The 22,035-nt window shown below is 41.2% G+C and overlaps 1 protein-coding gene across 3 annotated transcripts in view; it reads right to left on the bottom strand.

Annotated features, from left to right (window-relative positions):
* Positions 1-22,035, bottom strand: part of LOC120918797 (protein-glutamine gamma-glutamyltransferase 5-like) — a 45,311-nt gene that overhangs the window by 11,303 nt on the left and 11,973 nt on the right. For all 3 annotated transcript variants that reach the window (XM_040330598.1, XM_040330596.1, XM_040330597.1), the window contains exons 4-10: positions 19,504-19,622; positions 14,884-15,012; positions 14,609-14,786; positions 12,455-12,593; positions 10,263-10,366; positions 6,380-6,619; positions 2,996-3,286 (exon numbers count right to left, since the gene is read on the bottom strand). In XM_040330598.1, coding sequence (XP_040186532.1) covers positions 2,996-3,286; positions 6,380-6,619; positions 10,263-10,366; positions 12,455-12,593; positions 14,609-14,786; positions 14,884-15,012; positions 19,504-19,622 — 1,200 coding nt within the window. The remainder of the gene's footprint in view (positions 1-2,995; positions 3,287-6,379; positions 6,620-10,262; positions 10,367-12,454; positions 12,594-14,608; positions 14,787-14,883; positions 15,013-19,503; positions 19,623-22,035) is intronic.

Below are 22,035 nucleotides of genomic sequence, written 5' to 3'. Positions count from 1 at the left end.
GGGGAAGGAGAATGTGTGATCCTAATCATGCACATTATTCTTAACATTATATTATTCTTTTAATATTATACTTTAGACCAGCAGTGTTCAGTTTGGGATTTTGTGTTGAGGGGCATTGGGTTAGGCAGTTTAATCTGGACTATAATTATTTTTTAAGACATGAACATTTAGTGATCAGATGAATTGCAATTAATTGCAAAGTCCCTTTTTGCTAAAACTAACTTAATCCCCCAAAAAAAACATTTCCACTGCATTTCAGCCATGCCACAAAAGCACAAGCTGATATCATGCCATTGATTCTCTCGTTAACACAGGTGTCAGTGTTGACAAGGATAGGGCAGGAAATCACTCTGTAATGCTGATTAAGTTAGAATAGCAGACTGAAAGCTTTAAAAGGAGGATGGTGCTTGAAATCATTGTTCTTCCTCTGGTTACCTGCAAGGAAACACGTGCAGTCATCATTGCTTTGCACACAAAGGGATTCACAGGCAAGGATATCGCCGCTAATAAGATTGCACCTAAATCAGCCATTTATCTGGTCATCAATAACTTCAAGGAGAGAGGTTCAATTGTTGCGAAGAAGACTTCAGGGCATCCAAGAAAGTCCAGCAAGTGCCAGGACCGTCTCCTACTGTTGACTCAGCTATGAGATCGGGGCACCAACAGTGCACAGCTTGTTCAGGAATGGCAGCAGGCAGGAGCACATTTGCACATACAGTGAGGTGAAGACTTTTGGAGGATGATCTGGTGTCAAGAAGGGCAGCAAAGAAGCCATGTATCTCTAGGAAAAACATCAGGGACAGATTGATATTCTGAAAAAGGTACAGGAATTGGACTTCTGAGTGCTTCTCAGCCAAGTGAGTGGGCTCACTCACAAATTTTGCTAAGAACACAGCCATGAATAAAAAACGGTACAATAACATCTTCTGAGAGCAACTTCTCCCAACCATCCGAGAACAGTTTGGTGATGAACAATGTCTTTTCCAGCATGATGGAGCACCTTGCCATATTTTCTTGGCAAATCATTGAAATTTTGGCTCCATGGCCAGGAAACTCCACAGACCTTAATTCCATTGAGAACTTGTGGTCAAAAACCTCACAAATTCTGACAAACACCCAACATTGATTATGCAAGAATGGGCTGCCATCAGTCAGGATGTGGTCAACAACTTGATTGACAGCATGCCAGTGGGAATTGCAGAGGTCTTGAAAAAGAAGGGTCAACACTGCAAATATTGACTCTTTGCATACACCGTCAATAATAAAAGCCTTTGACACTTATGAAATGCTTGTAATTATACTTCAGTATACCATAGTAACATCTGACAAAAAGATCTAAAAACACTGAAGCAGCAGACTATGTGAAATTAATATTTGTCTCAAAACTTTTGGCCAGGGCTGTAGGTTTCCATTGTTGACTTCCCCTTCTAAGAAAGCTAATTACCTTGCTGCTATGCGTATACTTTGCCTTCACTACTTTCTGATCTGGAACAGAAAAGAATTCTGAGCTTTCTTCAACCTTTCATTTTTTTCAAATGTATCCCAGCAAGTTAAAAATACTTAAACCAGATGTAGCCAAACAACTAGCATTTTCAAAGACAGGCGATGTACAGCCATGTAAATGAGCTATTAATGCAGGATGGGATAAGGACACTAGTTTCATAGTGAGAGAACACTTAGGCCTCATACACACGATAGGTTAACCAGAGGACAACGGTCTGAAGGACCGTTTTCATTGGTCCAAACCGATCGTGTGTAGGCCCCATAGGTTATATAACCTTAGGTTAAAAAAATGACAACTTGCTTTAAAATTTAACCTATGGATTGGTAACCGATAGGTCAAAACCGATCGTTAGTAGGCACAACCATCGGTTAAAAATCCACGCATGTTTAGAATCAAGTCGACGCATGCTTGGAAGCATTCAACTTCGTTTTTTTCAGCACGTCGTTGTGTTTTACGTCACCACGTTCTGACACGATCGTTTTTTTTAGCTGATAGTGTGTACGCACGACGGACCATCAGTCAGCTTCATAGGTTAACCTAGGACAACGGTCCTTCAGACCGTTGTCCTCTGGTTAACCTATCGTGTGTACGAGGCTTCACAGAAAGACCCTCTATAACTGAAGCTTTCTACAGAACGAAGTTTACTCCTAAAACTAATTGAAGCTGTTGTATGTGTGTGGGTATAATCTGTGCTTCAGCTATTGATCTCTGTAAACAAGATAATTTGTTTAAGGTAATCAGTTAAAATGATATAAAATGTGAAAAATTCAGCGCTGGGAAAAAAAACCTAAATACAACTAATAAATGCAAGCCAGCACTGAGGATGAATTCATAAAAATTTTCCAAAATGCATAAATAAAGTAAAAGAGTGCGGCGCAAACAACTAAATAATTATAACAATGAATGAATTAAACAATGTAAACTGTGAAACCATAAATAAAGTGAACCAGTGAAAAACAATGTCCATGTGTCCAAAAAAAGTCCTTATACAGTGTATTAAAACACAAATCCAGCACCGCATGCAAGATGGACTCTCACCTTAATGCTTCGACCCGTGAAGGTCACAAAGCATATCTGCAGAAATCAGCAATCACATCAGACCTCCAATGGAAAACACCATACCACAAATGGTATCAGCAGATACCCTATCGGTGTTTCTTCTTCACCTTCACTCCTGCTGGATTTGTGTTTTAATACACTGTATAAGGACTTTTTTTGGACACATGGACATTGTTTTTCACTGGTTCACTTTATTTATGGTTTCACAGTTTACATTGTTTAATTCATTCATTGTTATAATTATTTAATTGTTTGCGCCGCACTCTTTTACTTTATTTAATCAGTTAAAATGAGCCTGATAAACACATGAAACTAAACTTAATGGTAAATACAGAATATTCCTATACAATATTTCATATTGATAATGAATGTCAATAGAACAACAAATATACAGATTGTATTTGCCACCCAGGTATGAATAAATCATCTTACCTCTGTTAGCATTGACTTCCAATTCAAATTTTTCATCCCAGAACTGATCCAGGGGCTTTCCATTGTACATCATCTCTTGGGCGCTGACACTTATCGCAAATTTCTTGGCCTCATAGCTTCTGTTATGAATGCGGTAGATAAGTAAGACCGTCTGTCCGATCAGGGGGGACTCAACTAGCTTCAGGGACGTGTTAAAGTCTAATGCTACAATAGGATCTCTGTCCCTGAACGGCTTTTTAAACTTGATTTTAGACACAGCCTTTTCAAATATGGCCCTCTCCTGGGGTGAGCCTACAAAACAAAATTATAGGACAGTTTGATTTAAAAGCCAGAAATTAAGTAAGTATTCCATATATTTAATCTAATCAAAGATTGCATAATACATTACATTGCCCACTTAGCATGCATTGGATGGCTTTATGGCTAAAACTACCCATCATGATGAGATGTGACCACTTATTCCAGCTGTAGAGGACCCAGCCTAAGACAAAACATTGAATTAATTTTGGATAGAGTTGGAAGGATTGGAAAATCTCCCATTTCTTGTCTATTTGACAGATGTTAGAACAGAAAGTGAAAGGTAATCCCCCTGCTGGGATTCCATGCATCAATAGAATCCTTTTTTTAGTGAAGCGAAAAGAATTTGAAATCATTATTAGGCTTCTTTTACACGGATGGCAGGCACTAAAAAAATGATCCTTGGGGGTTTTGGTTTATAGCAAGTTTACAGGTGGACGGGAAACAATACTGCCACCTCCTAAAGGCCCAAGGGAGACTTTTACATTAAAAACTACCATAGCCATAATCAGGGCTGCTGTTGGAAATCATAGGGCCCTGTACAGCCTACCTGACATAACGTCCTTTCACCTACCAGTGACACCTGTCTAGGCACTGACTACAGAGTCATTTTGAGGGGAACATCATTGACCATTAATTCTCTCCGCCAACTCTACACCACACCATAACTTTCCATCTTCAACCCATAGGCTAGGAGGAGAGCCACTGCACACATTGCAAAGCCTTGCACGTTGTGGTTATAGGCCAGATCACTAGGACTGGTTCTGTTCTACAGCAGCAATTACAAACAATTAAACTATATTAGCATAGTACTGATAAAAACATAAGATCAATGCTCATTTGAAATAGTGCAGGACATACATATGTACGCCAAAAATATTTCTTTGCTATTGTGTCAAGAGGTTGATGCATTTCACAATATCTTGACCACAAAGAAAAAGGCATGTGCCAATTGGAGTAGGCAAAAGCCAGTGGATGGTGTTGGAGTATATATGTACTGTATGGCCTGCACCATTTCAAATGAGCATTGATCTTATGTTTTTGTCAGTACTATGCTATCATATTTTAATTAATTGTAATAAAAAAACATTTAAACAAATTTTGTGCTACGGTCCTTCTCTGGTACCAGTAAAGTCCGATAGTTTTGATTTCTCTCTTAAGTGTTAGCTATGTAGGAGGTACCAATATAGAGCCCAATCTATTTGTATACACGTGCATCAAGTGTGTGATTACTCTGCCTCCATTACTGGCCACCATTGCTCCCTCTCCTGCTGGGTACTTTTCTTTCCCATCTCTTAGCACACTTCCCCACCCAAAGGATTGACTTAAAGGTTTAAACTTTGTTCCTCAGATCATGTTCCTTATATACTTAGACTGTACTCCATAAGAATCAAACCAGATGTTTTATCACAACCAGTAGCTCCTTTATCATCCATTCCAGTACTTTATCATCCATTCCAGTACTTCATCATCCATTCCAGCAGTACACGTGTTAACTCGATGTAACATCCAACATACAGTTCATTAATCATCTCCCCTTCTTTCATTGCAGTGATGCTAATACCTTCCTTAGGTACAGTGGTGTTCCCACAAGGTAAAGTATGGGTCCTCCAACCCATACCAGGGTGGAGTAACTCCACCAATAATACAACTGATCACATACTCACATTTTGGGTCCTTACTGATCACTTTCCACTGACTAACCACAAGTTCTGCATTTCTGCATTGATCATCACCCAGAAAGGTAAGAAATTACACATGCAATGGGAGGCACACTACAGCACACATTGTTAACCCCTCAGACACAAAACATGAATCCTTCTAGTGCAAAACACAGTCAACATTTAGGCACCTGCCTGCACAATAATAAAAGGCAAGAAGAGGTTGGTTTGGAACATTATGCAACGACAACATAGTATGGTATGGGAGCCTGTTGAGGTAACCAATAAAAAGGTCAGCTTTTTATCACATACATATTTCTTCAAGGTCTGTCTGATTTGTATAGAATGGAGAATTTTAGAATCCAGGTTTAATAATAATTAATAAATTGTATGATTCTCTTCAACTGCAGAAGTCCATGTGAATATATTAAAGGATCAGATCACTCAAAACCGATATTTCAGTGTGGATGCTGGAAAGGTAAACCAACCACCTTATATATATCAAGGACTTGGTGAGATTTCTGTATTGAATTCCACAGTCTACATACCCGCTGGGGCCATCATGAGAGGTTCCTACTGTCCCACCTGAATCTTTATTAATTTCATACTATGGAGAATCTAACTGGGTGGACCACCTTTTAGAAGCTGCTTGATCAACTTGTCTTTTTATGCAAATGAAGTGCTTGAAACTGCAGTAAAATTGCTTACGTATATGGCCAGCAGAAAAAATTACCTCCCCAAACACCATACAACACAGCATGGGACCCGGAAGCACGTGGAGATCACTGAATTATCGGTGTCTACTTCAGAAAGTAATAGGTGATAAGGAAGCTTACTATGATCATCAAAGTTGTATACAACTAGAACCACCATTATTGTTGCTTTTTAAGGCTTGCATGAATTTAAGAGGTTACACTGTTGCCTTCTGATGCCTGTTTTTTGGGCTTCTTTTTAAATTGTCACATCAAATTTTTGCATTGTTGGACCGCAAAGCTACATTTTACTTACACAGGAGTGTTTTGCCGTCTGTCAAACTTGGCATGTAGAGGTAAAGTTGGTACACCATGATACAAAGCATCCCTGCCGAAGTAATGTATACCCATCGGAGCAACACCATATCCACTTGTATGTGGGTAATGCACCCCATGTGGGAGGAGCCTTAAGCGGCTGATTAAAATAAATTGCATTGTATGTGGTATGAGAACAGTGAAGTAATCAATGTTTGAAACCTAGTTCATTTACTGTCCATTTGTCCCAAACAAAGCTAAGCTTAATTGTTGAATATTAGACTGTGTCCAGTATGAACAGCCTATGTTACATACAATATATATATATATATATATATATATATATATATATATATATATATATATATATATATATATATATATATATATATATATACACACAGTATGGTATTACTTACCCTCAGTGTATTTGTATTGGTCCGTGATGTCTTCTCTGGTATTGCTGCCAATGCTCTTTGTGCTGATGAACTTGCCAATGGAATATGTGTCTGTCTGTCCCTTCTCTGCTCCTCCATCTTGGAGAACCCAATGGACAATGTCTCCATTCACTTCCGCAAACACAAAGGGAATATCGTAATCCACATCAATATCTCCTTCTTTAATTGCTTTCACAGGTGCTGGACCACAGCAATATGTACCTATAACAAGACAGGACAAGGTATCTACAAAGTAACTTCAGGTGAAAATTAACAATGAGCTGCTAACATTATTTATGGTTTTCAGCAATGTAAAGGCAAAAAAGTTTATTTAGTGTATCCTAATAAAAATGTGTCAGAATAATTCCTCATCTGTCTATTTCTCTCTTTATCTAATTTTAGTATTATAAAGAATGGAGAATGGGGTTCCAGATCTTTTACAATCACTAGTGTGTATGCTCCACACCATCACAACCCAGTGGCAATAAGAGGACCGGAAAGGTCAGTTACGGGCCTTTCAGCATACTAACTAACTGATGTAATGCACATTACCATTTACTGTATCATGCTAGTAGGAGGCTGCGACCTCCACTGTTGACGTCTACTGTTAGTTTTATAGCCCTTGTTCATTCCTGTAAATTCTAAACAAAAATTATATTTGGAAAAAAAATTTTTTCAGATCCTCTGGACCTTGACTTTTCACACTGCAGCCACAAAAAGAGGATGCATGGTTTAAAAAGGAGAAAATTAAGGGTGTTGTTAAGATTCCCCCTTAGTATGTAAGTGAGGAGATTCTCCATCAGAGGAGGAGTCCTATCATTTACGTGGGAAATGCTAGGTGGTTATTATAATGCTAAGGCTATTTTTTAAATGACCAGCTGGCCAGTGGTCAAGAGAATATAGAGATGCAGTCAAATTTTGCAGAGATATGGATGGAGTTCAACTGTCAATCTTCAGTGTTTGAGGGAGGTCAAGCTGTAGGGGTCCTTCTCACACCAAAGACAACTAATGCCGCGTACACACGATCGGAATTTCCGACAAGAAAAGTTTGATGTGAGCTTTTGGTTGGAAATTCTGACCGTGTGTAGGCCCCATCTGACTTTTTCGTTCGGAGCTTCAAATTTTCAGATGGGAAAAGTTCTTGTTGGAAATTGCGATTGTCTGTATGCAATTCCGACGTGCAAAAAAACATGCATGCTCAGAATCAAGTCGATGCATGCTCGGAAGCATTGAACTTTATTTTTCTTGGCTCGTCGTAGTGTTGCGCGTCACTGAGTTCTTGACCGTCGGAATTTTGTGTGACCGTGTGTATGCAAGATTGTGTTCCTAGATCTCCAGCATACTGATTACTATGTCACTGTAAGAAAAGTCCAATACATATCAGAGAATGAAGACTTTTGCATGCTTATGTGGGAACTGATGCCATTTTGTGTCCTGACTCTGGCTGTGCCTGATGTTCCTGTACCTTGCTGCCCAGCTGTTGATGACCTTTTGGTTTGTGACCTGGCTTCGCTTCTATCTGCTGATCAAGTGTAACCATGTTCTGACCTCTGGTTCCTGTTTTGTGATTCACCCTCATCTGTATCCTGCAACCAGTAGCTGTCGCTGCCTGCTACATTGGCCTTCATGCTGCTTTGTGTCCTCACACCTCTTGTCACCGCTACCACGGGTGTTGGACAAGGGGTGCAAGAGAAGCCCCCTCTACAACTCGATCTTCACAAGGTGACAGTGATTCTAAACAGTGAATGAAAACTGAAACCCCATGCTTGAAACCCCATAATTGCAATTTCTGCCCACCCAAATGATTTTGGTTGGAGGATACCTTTAAAGAATAATTCCAGGCATCGGTATGTTATACGTAGTTGCATTCCTTGCTTGGGTCAATGTAAATACCATACCTGACCGATGCCATTGAAAGCTGGAGATCATAGAACTAAAGTCAACACACCACCTCTCCACCTTGTCTGATTAGAAAACTCTTTGCATTGGTTCAAAAGATGCAAAGCATTCTCTAAATGGCACCCATACTGAATAGCTGACCACTTGTGTTTACAATGCACTTGGCATGAGACCCTGAGACAATTTTTGATCACTGGAGTAGTAGTGTCTAATTCAGTGATTTCTAGCTGCTAGGGGCATTAGTCAGGTATATTATATACATAGTGACATTGGTCCAAGCTGGACCAATGCAATTATGGAATGCCTGGAAATATTCTTTAAGTGCAGTTGTTAGATCACAACAAATATACAGGTCATTCTCAAAAAATTAGCATATTGTGATAAAGTTCATTATTTTCTGTAATGTACTGATAAACATTAGACTTTTTATATATTTTAGATTCATTACACACAACTGAAGTAGTTCAAGCCTTTTATTGTTTTAATATTGATGCTTTTGGCATACAGCTCATAAAAACCCCAAATTCCTATCTCAAAAAATTAGCATATTTCATCCGACCAATAAAAGAAAAGTGTTTTTAATAAAAAAAAAAGTCAACCTTCAAATAATTATGTTCAGTTATGCACTCAATACTTGGTCGGGAATCCTTTTGCAGAAATGACTGCTTCAATGCGGCGTGGCATGGAGGCAATCAGCCTGTGGCACTGCTGAGGTGTTATGGAGGCCCAGGATGCTTCGGTAGCGGCCTTAAGCTCATCCAGAGTGTTGGGTCTTGCGTCTCTCAACTTTCTCTTCCCAATATCCCACAGATTCTCTATGGAGTTCAGGTCAGGAGTGTTGGCAGGCCAATTGAGCACAGTAATACCATGGTCAGTAAACCATTTACCAGTGGTTTTGGCACTGTGAGCAGGTGCCAGGTCGTGCTGAAAAATGAAATCTTCATCTCCATAAAGCTTTTCAGCAGATGGAAGCATGAAGTGCTCCAAAATCTCCTGATAGCTAGCTGCATTCACCCTGCCCTTGATAAAACACAGTGGACCAACACCAGCAGCTGACATGGCACCCCAGACCATCACTTGACACTGGACTTCAGGCATTTTGGCATTTCCCTCTCCCCAGTCTTCCTCCAGACTCTGGCACCTTGATTACCGAATGACATGCAAAATTTGCTTTCATCCGAAAAAAGTACTTTGGACCACTGAGCAACAGTCCAGTGTTGCTTCTCTGTAGTCCAGGTCAGGCGCTTCTGCCGCTGTTTCTGGTTCAAAAGTGGCTTGACCTGGGGAATGCGGCACCTGTAGCCCATTTCCTGCACACACCTGTACACAGTGGCTCTGAATGTTTCTACTCCAGACTCAGTCCACTGCTTCCGCAGGTCCCCCAAGGTCTGGAATCGGTCCTTCTCCACAATCTTCCTCAGAGTCCGGTCACCTCTTCTCGTTGTGCAGCATTTTCTGCCACACTTTTTCCTTCCCACAGACTTCCCACTGAGGTGCCTTGATACAGCACTCTGGGAACAGCCTATTCGTTCAGAAATTTCTTTCTGTGTCTTACCCTCTTGCTTGAGGGTGTCAATGATGGCCTTCTGGACAGCAGTCAGGTCGGCAGTCTTACCCATGATTGCGGTTTGGAGTAATGAACCAGGCAGGGAGTTTTTAAAAGCCTCAGGAATCTTTTGCAGGTGTTTAGAGTTAATTAGTTGATTCAGATGATTAGGTTAAGAGCTTGTTTAGAGAACCTTTTCATGATATGCTAATTTTTTGAGATAGGAATTTGGGGTTTTCATGAGCTGTATGCCAAAATCATCAATATTAAAACAATAAAAAGCTTGAACTACTTCAGTTGTGTGTAATGAATCTAAAATATATGAAAGTCTAATGTTTATCAGTACATTACAGAAAATAATGGACTTTATCACAATATGCTAATTTTTTGAGAATGACCTGTATGACGTATTGTACATACCTCCACTGATCTCCTGAGGGGTGGCATCAAGAACCTGCCAGCCATCATATCCTGAGCGAAGATCCTTCCTAGCCATCCAGCATTCATTCCATACATGAAAATTCCTACAAAATAAAAAAATCAGTCTTCCAGAAAGAATAATTGGGTGCTATTTGTTAGTAGAGAGTTGGGAGTAAAAATACTTGTAAAGGCAGCTCTCTGTCAAACAAGGTAGCCTCAAGGGTCCCTGGAGCCATCTATAGGGCATTGGAAAGATTGTGGCACCACAAAGCTTAATTCAGTCCATCAAATTTTTTTTATGTGTGTTGCAATCAAAAAGCCAATTCATTTTGGGGGGGTGAAAACTCCCACTTTATCAGAACTTTAGTGCTGTCAGTAAATTCAGGACTCTACTTAACATCAATTGCAAACCGATATGTATAGCATGAGATTCGGGTCAACGATTATAAGCCCCCAATACAGACCTGAAGAAATTGCCAGCACAAGTCCTGATTAAGGTGGAGTTCTGGACCTCTGAAATGTGTTGATTTTTTGATTGAGTCTTGTGAAAAATACAAAATCAAGCTTTTGACTAAATCAAGCTTTGTGGTGTTCGCCTTCTTTTAATGCTCTACAAAAAAAATTTTTTTTTTATATTTTGTCTCCTGAAAACCTGAGTTTGTTTAGAATTGTGGAACAAGGACTTGTATGTATTTCCTTGTCAAAAGCTTTTTATTGATTGAACAAAAATGTCTATTACATAGTGGGTACAATAAATAATATAAATATAAGAAGAATGGTAAAACTCAATAGCATACAACTAATCTACAGATAGGGGATCTGTACAATATCTTCAATTTAACATTTGGTTATTAACTGATCAAAGGTATGAAGGAGAATATTAGGTAGATTCAGTAAGAGTTAGGCCGGCTTATCAGTAGATAAGCCGACCTAACTCAGAATCTACGCCGACTTATGTTTAAGTGTATTCTCAATCAGAGATACACTTAAACATATCTAAGATAGGACGGCTTGCGCCGTCCTATCTTAGGTTGCAATATTTCGGATGGCCGCTAGGTGGCGATTCCATTGCGGTCGGCGTAGAATATGTAAATTAGTAGATACGCCCGGCCGACGCAGTACTTTTACGCCGTTTACGTTAGAGATAGGCCGCCTAAAGTTAGAGCTAGGCCCTAGTTGGAATAGTAATGTTAAGTATGGCCGCCGTTCCCGCGTCGAAATTCAAAATTTTTACGTCGTTTGCGCAAGTCGTCCGTGAATCGGGATTTACGTCGTTTACGTCCACGTCAAAATCAAAAGGCCCGTGCGGCGTACTTAGCCGCAATTCACACTGGGAAATGTAGGCGCCCGGCGCATGCGCAGTTAAAAAAAAACGTCAAAAACTTAAGGTCAAGCCCCATTAACATAAAACACGCCCCCTTACACACATTTGAAATTAGGCGCCCTTACGCCCACCCGCTTTAGGCTACGCCGCCGTAACTTAGCAGGCAAGTACATTGTGAATCATGTACTTGCCTAGCTAACTTACGGCGGCGTAGCCTAAACACGCTAAGCTACGCCGCCGCAAGTTTAGGACAATGTACCTGAATCTACCTACATATGTCCATATAGGTTGTCTTATTTGTTAGACCAGAGCTTTTGGAGGACGAATGAGGAGTAAAAAGAGGCACCTGATGTAAAAGGGCACTCTGATGGGCACACCTAATGTAAAGGAGCACTCTGATGGGCACACCTGATGTAAAGGAGCACTCTGATGGGGACACCTTACTGTATGTAAAGGGGCACTCTGATGGGGACACCTTATGTAAAGGAGCACTCTGATGGGAACACCTGATGTAAAGAGGCACTCTGATAGGCACACCTGATGTAAAGAGGCACTCTGGTGGGGACAAATTATGTAAGGGGGCACACTGATGGGAGACACCAGATGTAAGGGGGCATTCTGATGGAGAAACCTGATGTAAGTGGGCACGCTGACGGGAATACCTGATTTAAGGGGTTACTCTGATGGGGACAACTGCAATAAGAGGGTACCCTGACAGTGGCATCTGATTTATGGGAGTAGTCTGATGGGGACACCTAATGTAAATGTATACTGTAAATTCGAGTTTGTTATTCATTTTTAAAAGGTAGTTTAATAAAATGTTATTAATGTGTGAATATGTATTACATTTTTTACATTCCTCTCTTACCAGACACTGTCTCCCTGAATAGTCTCCAACTTCTTCCCATTTTCATCATAAAACTCATCCACAGTCAGTGTGAAGTTGGTATCGTGGGCAGATTCAAAGTTTGTTACTACCCGGGTAGGTATTCCCAGGAACCGCATTACTGACCAGACAAAAACAGAGAAGTTACTTCATGTCCCAATACTGTATAATCTAATATTGAGAAAATGAAATTCACACTGACACCTTATGTAAACCATGACCGACATTTGACTATTTGGCAAATAACAAAATAGCTTATTTTACTTGTGTATTTATTAAATGTATTTTTTAAACAGAGCTAACTTAACCACTTCACCCCCGGAAGGTTTTACCCCCTTAATGACCGGGCCAATGCGTCGCTTTAACTGACATTCGCCCGGTCATGCAACACTGTACCCAAAAAAAATCGATGTCCTGTTTTTCCCACAAATAGAGCTTTCTTTTGGTGGTATTTGATTTTTATTTTTTTACGCAAAAAAATTAACAATTAAAAAAAGCAAAAAAAAAAACTATATTTTTTTACTTTCTGCTATACAAAATATGCAATATCATTTTTGAAAAAATCGAATTTCTTCATCAGTTTAGGCCAATATGTATTCTTCTACATATTTTTGGTAAAAAAAAATTGCGTATATTGATTGGTTTGCGCAAACGTTATAGCATCTACAAAATAGGGGATATATTTATTTATTTTTACTAGTAATGGCGGCGGCCAAATTGACACTAACTGACACCTTTGATACTTTTTTTTGGAACCAGTGACATTATTCCTGTGATAAGTGCTAAAAATATGCACTGACACTGTATAAATGACACTGGCAGGGAAGGGGTTAACATCAGGAGTTATCAAAGGGTTAGGTGTGTTTCCTGTTTAGTCTTTATTACTGTGGGGGGGGGTGGGCTCACTGCATGGATACAGTGATCTGTGTTCCTGATTAGCAGAGGTGATCAAACAACAGCTGCCCGCGGAGATCGGTGGTGTGGTGTGTCAGTCTGACACACCGCAACACCGATCTCCGTGGGCAGCTGTTATCCTGCAGGGCATCAATAGACGTCCAGTCAGGATAACACAACCACTTCCCGGATGTCAATATGCTATTGACTGGGCGGACATGGTTAATGGTCAGTTTGACTTCCAGTATTGGAAAGACTTGTCTGCATACGTTTCCTAGAAAGCAAAGCTTGAGGTCTCCAAATTTCACTTAAAGCGGGGTTCCGGGCATAATTTAAATTTTTTTTTTGCAAGCTAAAATTAATCACATTAAATAGTCCCTAAAACATATTAATAGCTCCCCAATCATTCCAGAAATCATTGCAAACACTTGCCTTATATCCTCCAGCTCATGTTGTGGCCATATCCATCATACGTGTGGGCATATGAAGCCCGGTGTATTGTCACATTCTGCTGCCTATCGTAGAATGCTGCGGAAGTCACGTGGCGGACAACTGCGCATGCGCAATGCGTTTCAACTGCAAGTGCGATGCGTTCCACAGGATTTACGACACTACCCTTCAGTGAACCCATCACAATTTGTCACGGAAGTGACGTATTACCATAGACGGAGCGGGGAGAGAGAGAGAGACACATTCAGAGCGAGAGAGAAATAGAGATACTGAGATACATTCAGAGCGAGAGAGAGATCGTGTACATATATTTTATATAAGGGAAGTAATGCACATAGGGGAGGTAATCCCCTCCCTGAGCCCCGGTTCTCTCTCAGTATCTCTATAGCTGTATCCCTCTCTCGCTCTGAATGTATCTCAGTATCTCTATATCTCTATTTTTCTCTCACTCTGAATGTGGCAGAGTGGCAGCAGAATGTGACAATACACCGGTTCCTTTTTCTTCCTGGTTTTCAGGAAGAGGAGCATGCTGGGCGATTTTTAGGCACAGTAATGCCCAGAGACTCCTGGGAAATGAGTGTCATCATTTCCCAGGAGGCAATGGGGTCTTAGAACAGGAAGTTGAATCACCTAGGACCAGTAACTAGGCATATTACGAAATCTGCCTAGTAACAGCCAGATAGAAGTGAGTAAAAAATTTTTTTTTTAAATTTTTTTACATTAAAGGCAAGCTGTTAATAGAAAGGTGGAACCCCGCTTTAAGTGATGTATATAAAAAAATATATAATTTACCTGTGCACATGACTCCAGCCAGAACCCAGCACTGCCCATATCGAACTGGTCTGCAACCACTACGGTCCCAGAGCCGTAAAATATTAACACTTCCACTCCATGAACTGGGATCGACACCATTTGTGAACACCTCACTCCAGGAGGATTCCAACACTCCACGATCATCATTCGCGTTGATCTACAGGTTGGATTGGGAACATAATGTAATTTTAATGCACACTACACTTCACAAGTATATCTATCTGTCTTTCAATATAGAGAAATAATGTGCTTACCATGGCAGAGATTATTCTACTTATGTACACAGGGTCTCCTCTCCTAGAACAATCACTGGTGGGATCTTTTAGAAAATTTGGGTTCATGTCCAGAATTCTTAAGCAGATCTCACCTACTCCATCTTCAAACTAAAATTAGTAGAAAGATAAATAAAGATAAAATAGATCGGACACTTTTGATACATTTTTAAAACCATTGACATTTATACAGCAATCATTCTTTTAAATAGCCACTGATTACTGTATAAATGTCACTGGCAGGGAAGGGGTTAACACTATGGGGCGATCAAGGGGTTAAATGTGTTCCCTCACTGTGTGTTCTAACTGTGGGGGATGGGACTAACTGGGGGAGGAGACCGATCGGTGTTCCTATATACTAGCAACACACGATCTCTCTCCTCTCTCCTGACAGAACATGGATTTGACAGATCCACGTTCCTGCTCTGTCAGGAAGAATCGCGAGTGCCCGGCGGACATCGTAGCCGCCAGGCACACACATCGGCTTCTTAGTGACCCCCCCCCCCCCCATACCAGCGAGAAGCAGAAGACGTCATATGACGCCTGCCTTGGATGGGAGATCTGCAGACGTCATATGACAATACGCTGGGAATGAAGGAGTTAAGGAGGGGGTGATGTGAAGTGGGGGCTCAGGACGCTGATGGAATCAATGCTATGATATGAAGGAGGGGCACTGAGGAAGGACACTGATGTAAATCGGGGCTATAATGTGGAAGGAGGGTTGAGAACACTGATGTCCCGTACACATGATCGGAATTTCCGATGGAAAAAATCAGATGGACTTTTTCCATCGGATTATCCGATTGTGTGTAGCCCCCATCTGAGTTTTTCATTGCGAATTCCATCAGAGTTTAGATATAGAACATGTTCGATTTGGCCGGGCAAAAGCCTGATATTTAAAGGGATTGGGGGGCTGTGATGTAAAGGGGAGACCAAGGAGACTGATGTAGACAGGGGATTGTGGTGTAAGGAGGGCTATGATGTGAAAAGGTAGGCTGAAGACACTGATATACAGGGGAAACTGTGATGTAAAGAGGAAGCTGTGATGTAAAGGGGGGCTGTGATGTAAAGGAGGGCTGTGATGTAAAGGAGGGCTGTGATGTAAAGGAGGGCTGTGATGTAAAGGGGGGCTGTGATGTAAAGGAGGGCTGTGATATAATGTGGGGCTGTGATGTAAAGGGGGGCTGTGATGTAAAGGAGGGCTGTGATGTAAAGGGGGGCTGTGATGTAAAGGAGGGCTGTGATATAATGTGGGGCTGTGATGTAAAGTGGGGCTGTGATGTAAAGTGGGGCTGTGATGTAAAGTGGGGCTGTGATGTAAAGTGGGGCTGTGATGTAAAGTGGGGCTGTGATGTAAAGTGGGGCTGTGAATGTGATGTAAAGGGGAGTTGTGATTTATTAGCACAAACATGTAAATTTGGACCTCAGCCAGAAGAAAGTGTTATTGACTCTACCTCTGTGAGTTTTAATTCAAGACCCCTGCTTTGCACCTGTGCCAAATGCAATAAAAAAAACAAAAAAATACAAAAAAAAACACAAAAATTCAATCACGTCCTGTCTGTTTTCAAAAGCTGAAAAATAAAGCGAACACTTTATTGTTTGCTGTACTTGTTCAGGTAATTCTTACTGTCAACTTAACAACCTGCCTGAGGGGTGATGATGAAATAATGTTGTTTTAACTTAATCCCTGTAGTTAAGGTGTGGTTTACCACATAATAGAGTGACAGCTTGTATCATCACCGCTACCAGGTCACTGTTTTTAACCTCTCTGCTTTCATTACCACAGCAAGTGTTCTCTGAAGCTTAAATATTTCAATATACAGGGATATTTTTCAGTGGAAACGCAATTCCGACACCTCCAGAACTGAATGTATGTAATGGCGAGGGGTGCTGGGGTGTGTTTCAGGGTCTATTGATACTGGCTGTTGGGGGACCTATTGTCACTGGAGGGGATCTATTTTTGCAGGGGGGACTATTGTTAACTGGGGAAGTCTATTGCTGCTGGTGAGGGATCTAGTGTTACTGGGGGGTGGATCTTATGTCGCGGAGGGGTCAGTTGTTGGTAGGAGAGATCTACTGTTGAGGAAGGGGCCTATTGTTGCTGGCTGCTGGAGGGTTTACTGATGCTGGCTTCGGGCAGATTTGTTGTTGCTGCGGGGGGTCTATTGTTGCTGGGGGATATATTATTGGATGTGGTCCATTGTTGCCTGGGGATCTGTTGCTGATTGGGGGGGGGTGCTCAAAGGTGGGTAGAGGGCGGAGACAAGGGGTGAGAGGTAGGGTGACCATGTGTCCCGGATTGCCCGGGACAGTCCCACATTTTGCAAGTCTGTCCCGGGCACCTTCATTTCAGGACAATAACGTCCCGGAATGAAGCTGGCACAGCCATCCCCCCAGGCCAACCTGATGCCCCCAAAAAAGGGCGCCACATCAACTGCTTTACTCACTGACAGTACTTGTCATGGCTGGGAATGCCTGGAGGAGCATAATCCCGCCCCCTGCTTGTGATTGGAGAAATCCTAAATCCTGCCTCTTGTGTCCAATCACTGTGTTGTGATTCGTGTGACACTGAGCTGATTTTTGGGAAGGGAGGGTGTCCCTGAATGGTAGTTTGGAAATGTGGTCACCCTAGTGAGAGGGAGTTCCTGCACCTATTCTTTGAGAAAAAAAAGTCACATATATATATATATATATATATATATATATATATATATATATATATATATATATATATATATATATATATAAAAACATCAAACAATTTTGCAACAGATCACAATAGCATTTACTATGTATTAAACAAGTTCACATGATAGATTGAAGTCATCTCAAATCTGACACAAAGCTGAACATTTTAATAAATATTAGGCTGCATTCACACTTGTAGGACTCTGGAGTGCAACTTTGGTGCAACTTTGAATGGGTGCAACTTGGATATGTTTTTGGCTTTGACCAGTGATAATGGGCAACTGTTGTACACAAGTTGCATTGTATAACATTCAGGTACGACTTTTATGCAACTTCTGAGGGTTAACATTGAAGTCTGTGGCCCTCAAGTTGCATGTAATTCAGGCCAAAGTAGTGCAAGAACTACTTTGAAGTTGCTGCAACTTTAGGTCTAGCATATATGAATGGTTATCATTGGAAAACATGGGGAATGACTTGTCATGCAACTTTGATGTCCAAAGTTGTATGACAAGTCACACAAGAGTGAACGAAGCCTTACACCCAACAGAACTTTCTGTTTAAATCAGTTAAATATATTCCAGGCTATGAGAATGGAGGAGATGTTGGCTCTTGATAACGACACTTTTGATACCTATAAACTGCTGTGGCTCATCTGGCTCCGCTTCTCCTCCTCTGACACTCTGGCTAACATGTTGTCACCCCAGTCATGAGCGCTCCCTTGTATTTTACTGCCCTAGGACGAGTTGGGTCTCCCGTTCCCCGCACACCCTATATTATCTCCCCTGACTGATCTTTCAGCAACTCAAACTCTTTGCTCTGATCTCTCTCTAGCCACCTTCTCCTTTTTTCTTTCCTCTGCCCCCCTCTTCTTCCTTCTCCCCCCCTTCTTTTCCTACCTTCTGACACCCCAGATTCCTGACTTCCCATTTTCATTTTGGTTGTTGTCTTGTTTGTCATTTTTATTTTATTTTATTTTTATTTTTATTTTTTATTTATTTTTTTCTTTCCTTTTAGTCTTATTGTTCTCTTACTAGCAATCCCGGTTGCAATTCTGCCAACTATGATGGGGCCCTTGTGGTTGCATCTAATTGTTGTTTCATGTTGAAGTCATTACTGTTCTTATTGTGTTATACGTTGGTAGGAGTCCTGCTGTGGGCGATAGCCATTGGGCTGACTCCTTACCCCAATGCACTTATGACTGTTTTTGGATTGTGACTTCTTCTTTTGTTTGTTCCATTTGTTAAAATACCAATAAACATATTTTCAACTCTAAATATATTCCAGGTACATCAGAACAAAAAGTATAATTCATTGACTTTAGAAAACAGCCACAGCCTGAGTAGAAAAGTCTGTACCTTCTGTAGAGAAGGAAAAGTCTTTGCAGTGGTTTGACGCGCCCCCTGATTATTCAGAGCTAGGGCTCCCTATACAGGAAATCTCATGATCCTGCTTTGACTTAGCAGGGCCACTGCAGAGAGAGACCACTGCTTCCACAAAGAGCATGGATCCTTCTCCCTGGCATACTGGTAGGTTTTTCGACTCAGAATGTGGCATTTGAAATTGAACTGCACGGACCGGGTGGACCGACATTCAGCAACGTGGGAACCGTGGCACCAGCGAATAGACCCCCCATGACCCCACGAGACACCCCCCCCCCGTCAACTTGCAAAATGACTTTTGTATTGAAGTCAATGCAAGTCGCCCCCAAAGTCGTACAGGAACCTTTTTCTAAGTCGGAGCGACTTGCGTCGCTCCTATTAGAACAGTTCCAGTGACTACTGTGGACCGCGACTTGTCAGGTGGCTAAATCTCCTGACAGGTCGCCCCTGTGTGAACCGGCTCTTAGTAGAAATCAAAGTAAATGGTTACATATATAAACACATACATAAATAAACTGATAAAAAGAAATCTTACCTGCCCAAAGTTCCATGGGACAGTAACCATAAAATCTTTAGTTCCCTGATACAACAAGCCGTGTTCATTAATGACATATTCTTGTCTTGAGGCTTCATTGTCCAGAAACACATCATCCTCTGCAAATAGGTACAAATAGATACCAATTACCACACCATTTCTTATTAGTTGCTGCCAATAACACATTTCTCATGGAGTAACATCACAGAATACTGGGCCAGATCCTCAAAAGGGATACGCCGGCATAACTGCTGTTACGCCGCTGTATCCCTGTTTCTAACTATGGAACTGATCCACAGAATCAGTTTTCCATAGTTAGGCAGAAGATCCGACATGTGTAAGGGACTTACACTGCCGGATCTTAGGATGCAGTACCGCAGCCGCCGCTGGGGGCATTTCGTGTTGAAATGCCGCCTCGGGTATGCAAATTAGGACTTACGGAGATCCACAAAGCTTTTCAGCTTCGTTTTTTCTCCGTAAGTTTTAGTTTGCAAACGCAAAATTAGGGCTGCTTTTACAAAGTGTAAACTGTTTACACCATGTAAAAGCAGACCCTTCTGTCCAGCGACGCGATTTTTTTTTTGTTTTGAATTTTTTTTTTTTTGCCGTATCTTTTTTTTTTCCCGACGCAACTTTATTGACCCGTCGCGATCCACAAAGCTTGGCGTAACGTAATTTTGCACTATGCACGTCGGGAAAATGACGTCACGAGCATGCGCAGTACGGCCGGCGCGGGAGCGCGCCTAATTTAAATGGGAATCGCCCCCATGAAAAGAGGAACGCCTTGCGCCGGCGGAATTTAAGTTACACAGCCAAAAATTTCTAGGTAAGTGCTTTGTGGATCGGGCACTTAGGTAGAAATTTTAAGGCAGTGTAACTTAAATGGGAAAATTTACGTTACGCCGGATCTTTGTGGATTACCCCCACTGATTTTACCAAGAGCAGCCATTAAAGTACTATACGTGTATCCCTAACTGAATGACTTGATTTAATTTACTAAAGAACTGTGTGCCATAAACAGCAATTTTTAACCACTTCAGCTCTGGAAGGTTAACCCCTGGCCCGGTGGTTGTGCGGGTGTGGGGGATGACTTATTGGTATCTGGAAGCCCCCTTTAACAAGGAATCCCTGAGACCCCAGTCTCCATGTGAATGAGTAGGGGTACATAGTAGGGTTGTCCCGATACCACTTTTTTAGGACCGAGTACAAGTACCGATACTTTTTTTCATGTAGTCGCCGATACCGAATACCGATACTTTTTTTAAATGTCATGTGACAGTTTTCAAACCACAATACAGACTAAGGATATTTTCTTTAGAATTATGAAGAACTCTAACTCAAGACATTATAAAAGAATAAAAATGAGTAAAAATGAATAAAAATGTTTTATTTGCTTGTCACGCAGTAGTAAAAAACTCAAAGAATTTTCATAGAACATGTTGATAAATACAAAAAAAGTATTCTATTTAGGTATCGGGAGCATTTGCGCGAGTACGAGTACTCCCGCAAATACTCGGTATCGGTCCCGATACCGATACTAGTATCGGTATCTGGACAACCCTAGTACATAGTATCCCTACTCATTCACCAGAAAAAAGTCAAAGTTAATAAAGAACAACAGTCATTTATTTAAAAAAAAAACACATTAAAAACCCAACCCCAAGAAGAAGAAAAAAGCCGCGTGCCAAACATGACTGTTCTCGTCTAGAGACAGAGCGGAATGACAGGTAAACATAGGGGTGGGGATTATCCAGGTGACGTAACCAGTTTCCAGTGTTGGTTGTGGTTATGTCACATATCCTTTTCTTAGGATCCTAGGAATGCTGAGGATCCCAAAGCTAGCGAGTAGATACCAGCTTTGTGCAGGTGGCATTCTTGCAGGATCCTTACGTTGGCAAGGGAGAAAAGCTGAGTGCCTTAGCAGGACCATCAGAAGTTTGGGTGCAATGGATATTTTTTTCCAGTTTTGCTATTGCTTACCCTTTAAAATGTTTTTAATTTGCTTTTTAGTTTGGGAGGATATGTATTAAGTTGATATTGTATTTATGAAAGCGCTACTATGATAATGCATTACTTTTACACAATCTGCTGCATTTGTGATTATGTTATGGTACCACTTATTGGGGTTGTCGGTAGTTTTTCTTATGCCCTGTACACATGATCAGTCCATCCGATGAGAAAGGACCGATGGACCGTTTTCATCGGTTAACCGATGAAGCTGACTGATGGTCCGTCGCGCCTACACACAATCGTGTCAGAACACGGTGACGTAAAACACAACGACGTGCTGAAAAAAAATGAAGTTCAATGCTTCCAAGCATGTGTCGACTTGATTCTGAGCATGCGTGGATTTTTAACCGATGGTCGTGCCTACTAACGATCGGTTTTGTCCTATCGGTTAGGAATCCATCGGTTAATTTTAAAACAAGTTGGCTTTTTTTTAACCGGTGGTCAACTAACCGATGGCGCCCACACACGATCGGTTTTGACCGATGAAAACGGTCCATCAGACCATTCTCATCGGTTTAACCG

Source organism: Rana temporaria, chromosome 12, assembly GCF_905171775.1.
Source record: "Rana temporaria chromosome 12, aRanTem1.1, whole genome shotgun sequence".
Taxonomy (NCBI): domain Eukaryota; kingdom Metazoa; phylum Chordata; class Amphibia; order Anura; family Ranidae; genus Rana; species Rana temporaria.
The sequence above is the reverse complement of the archived record's forward strand: the minus strand, read 5'-3'. Positions and strand labels throughout refer to the sequence as shown.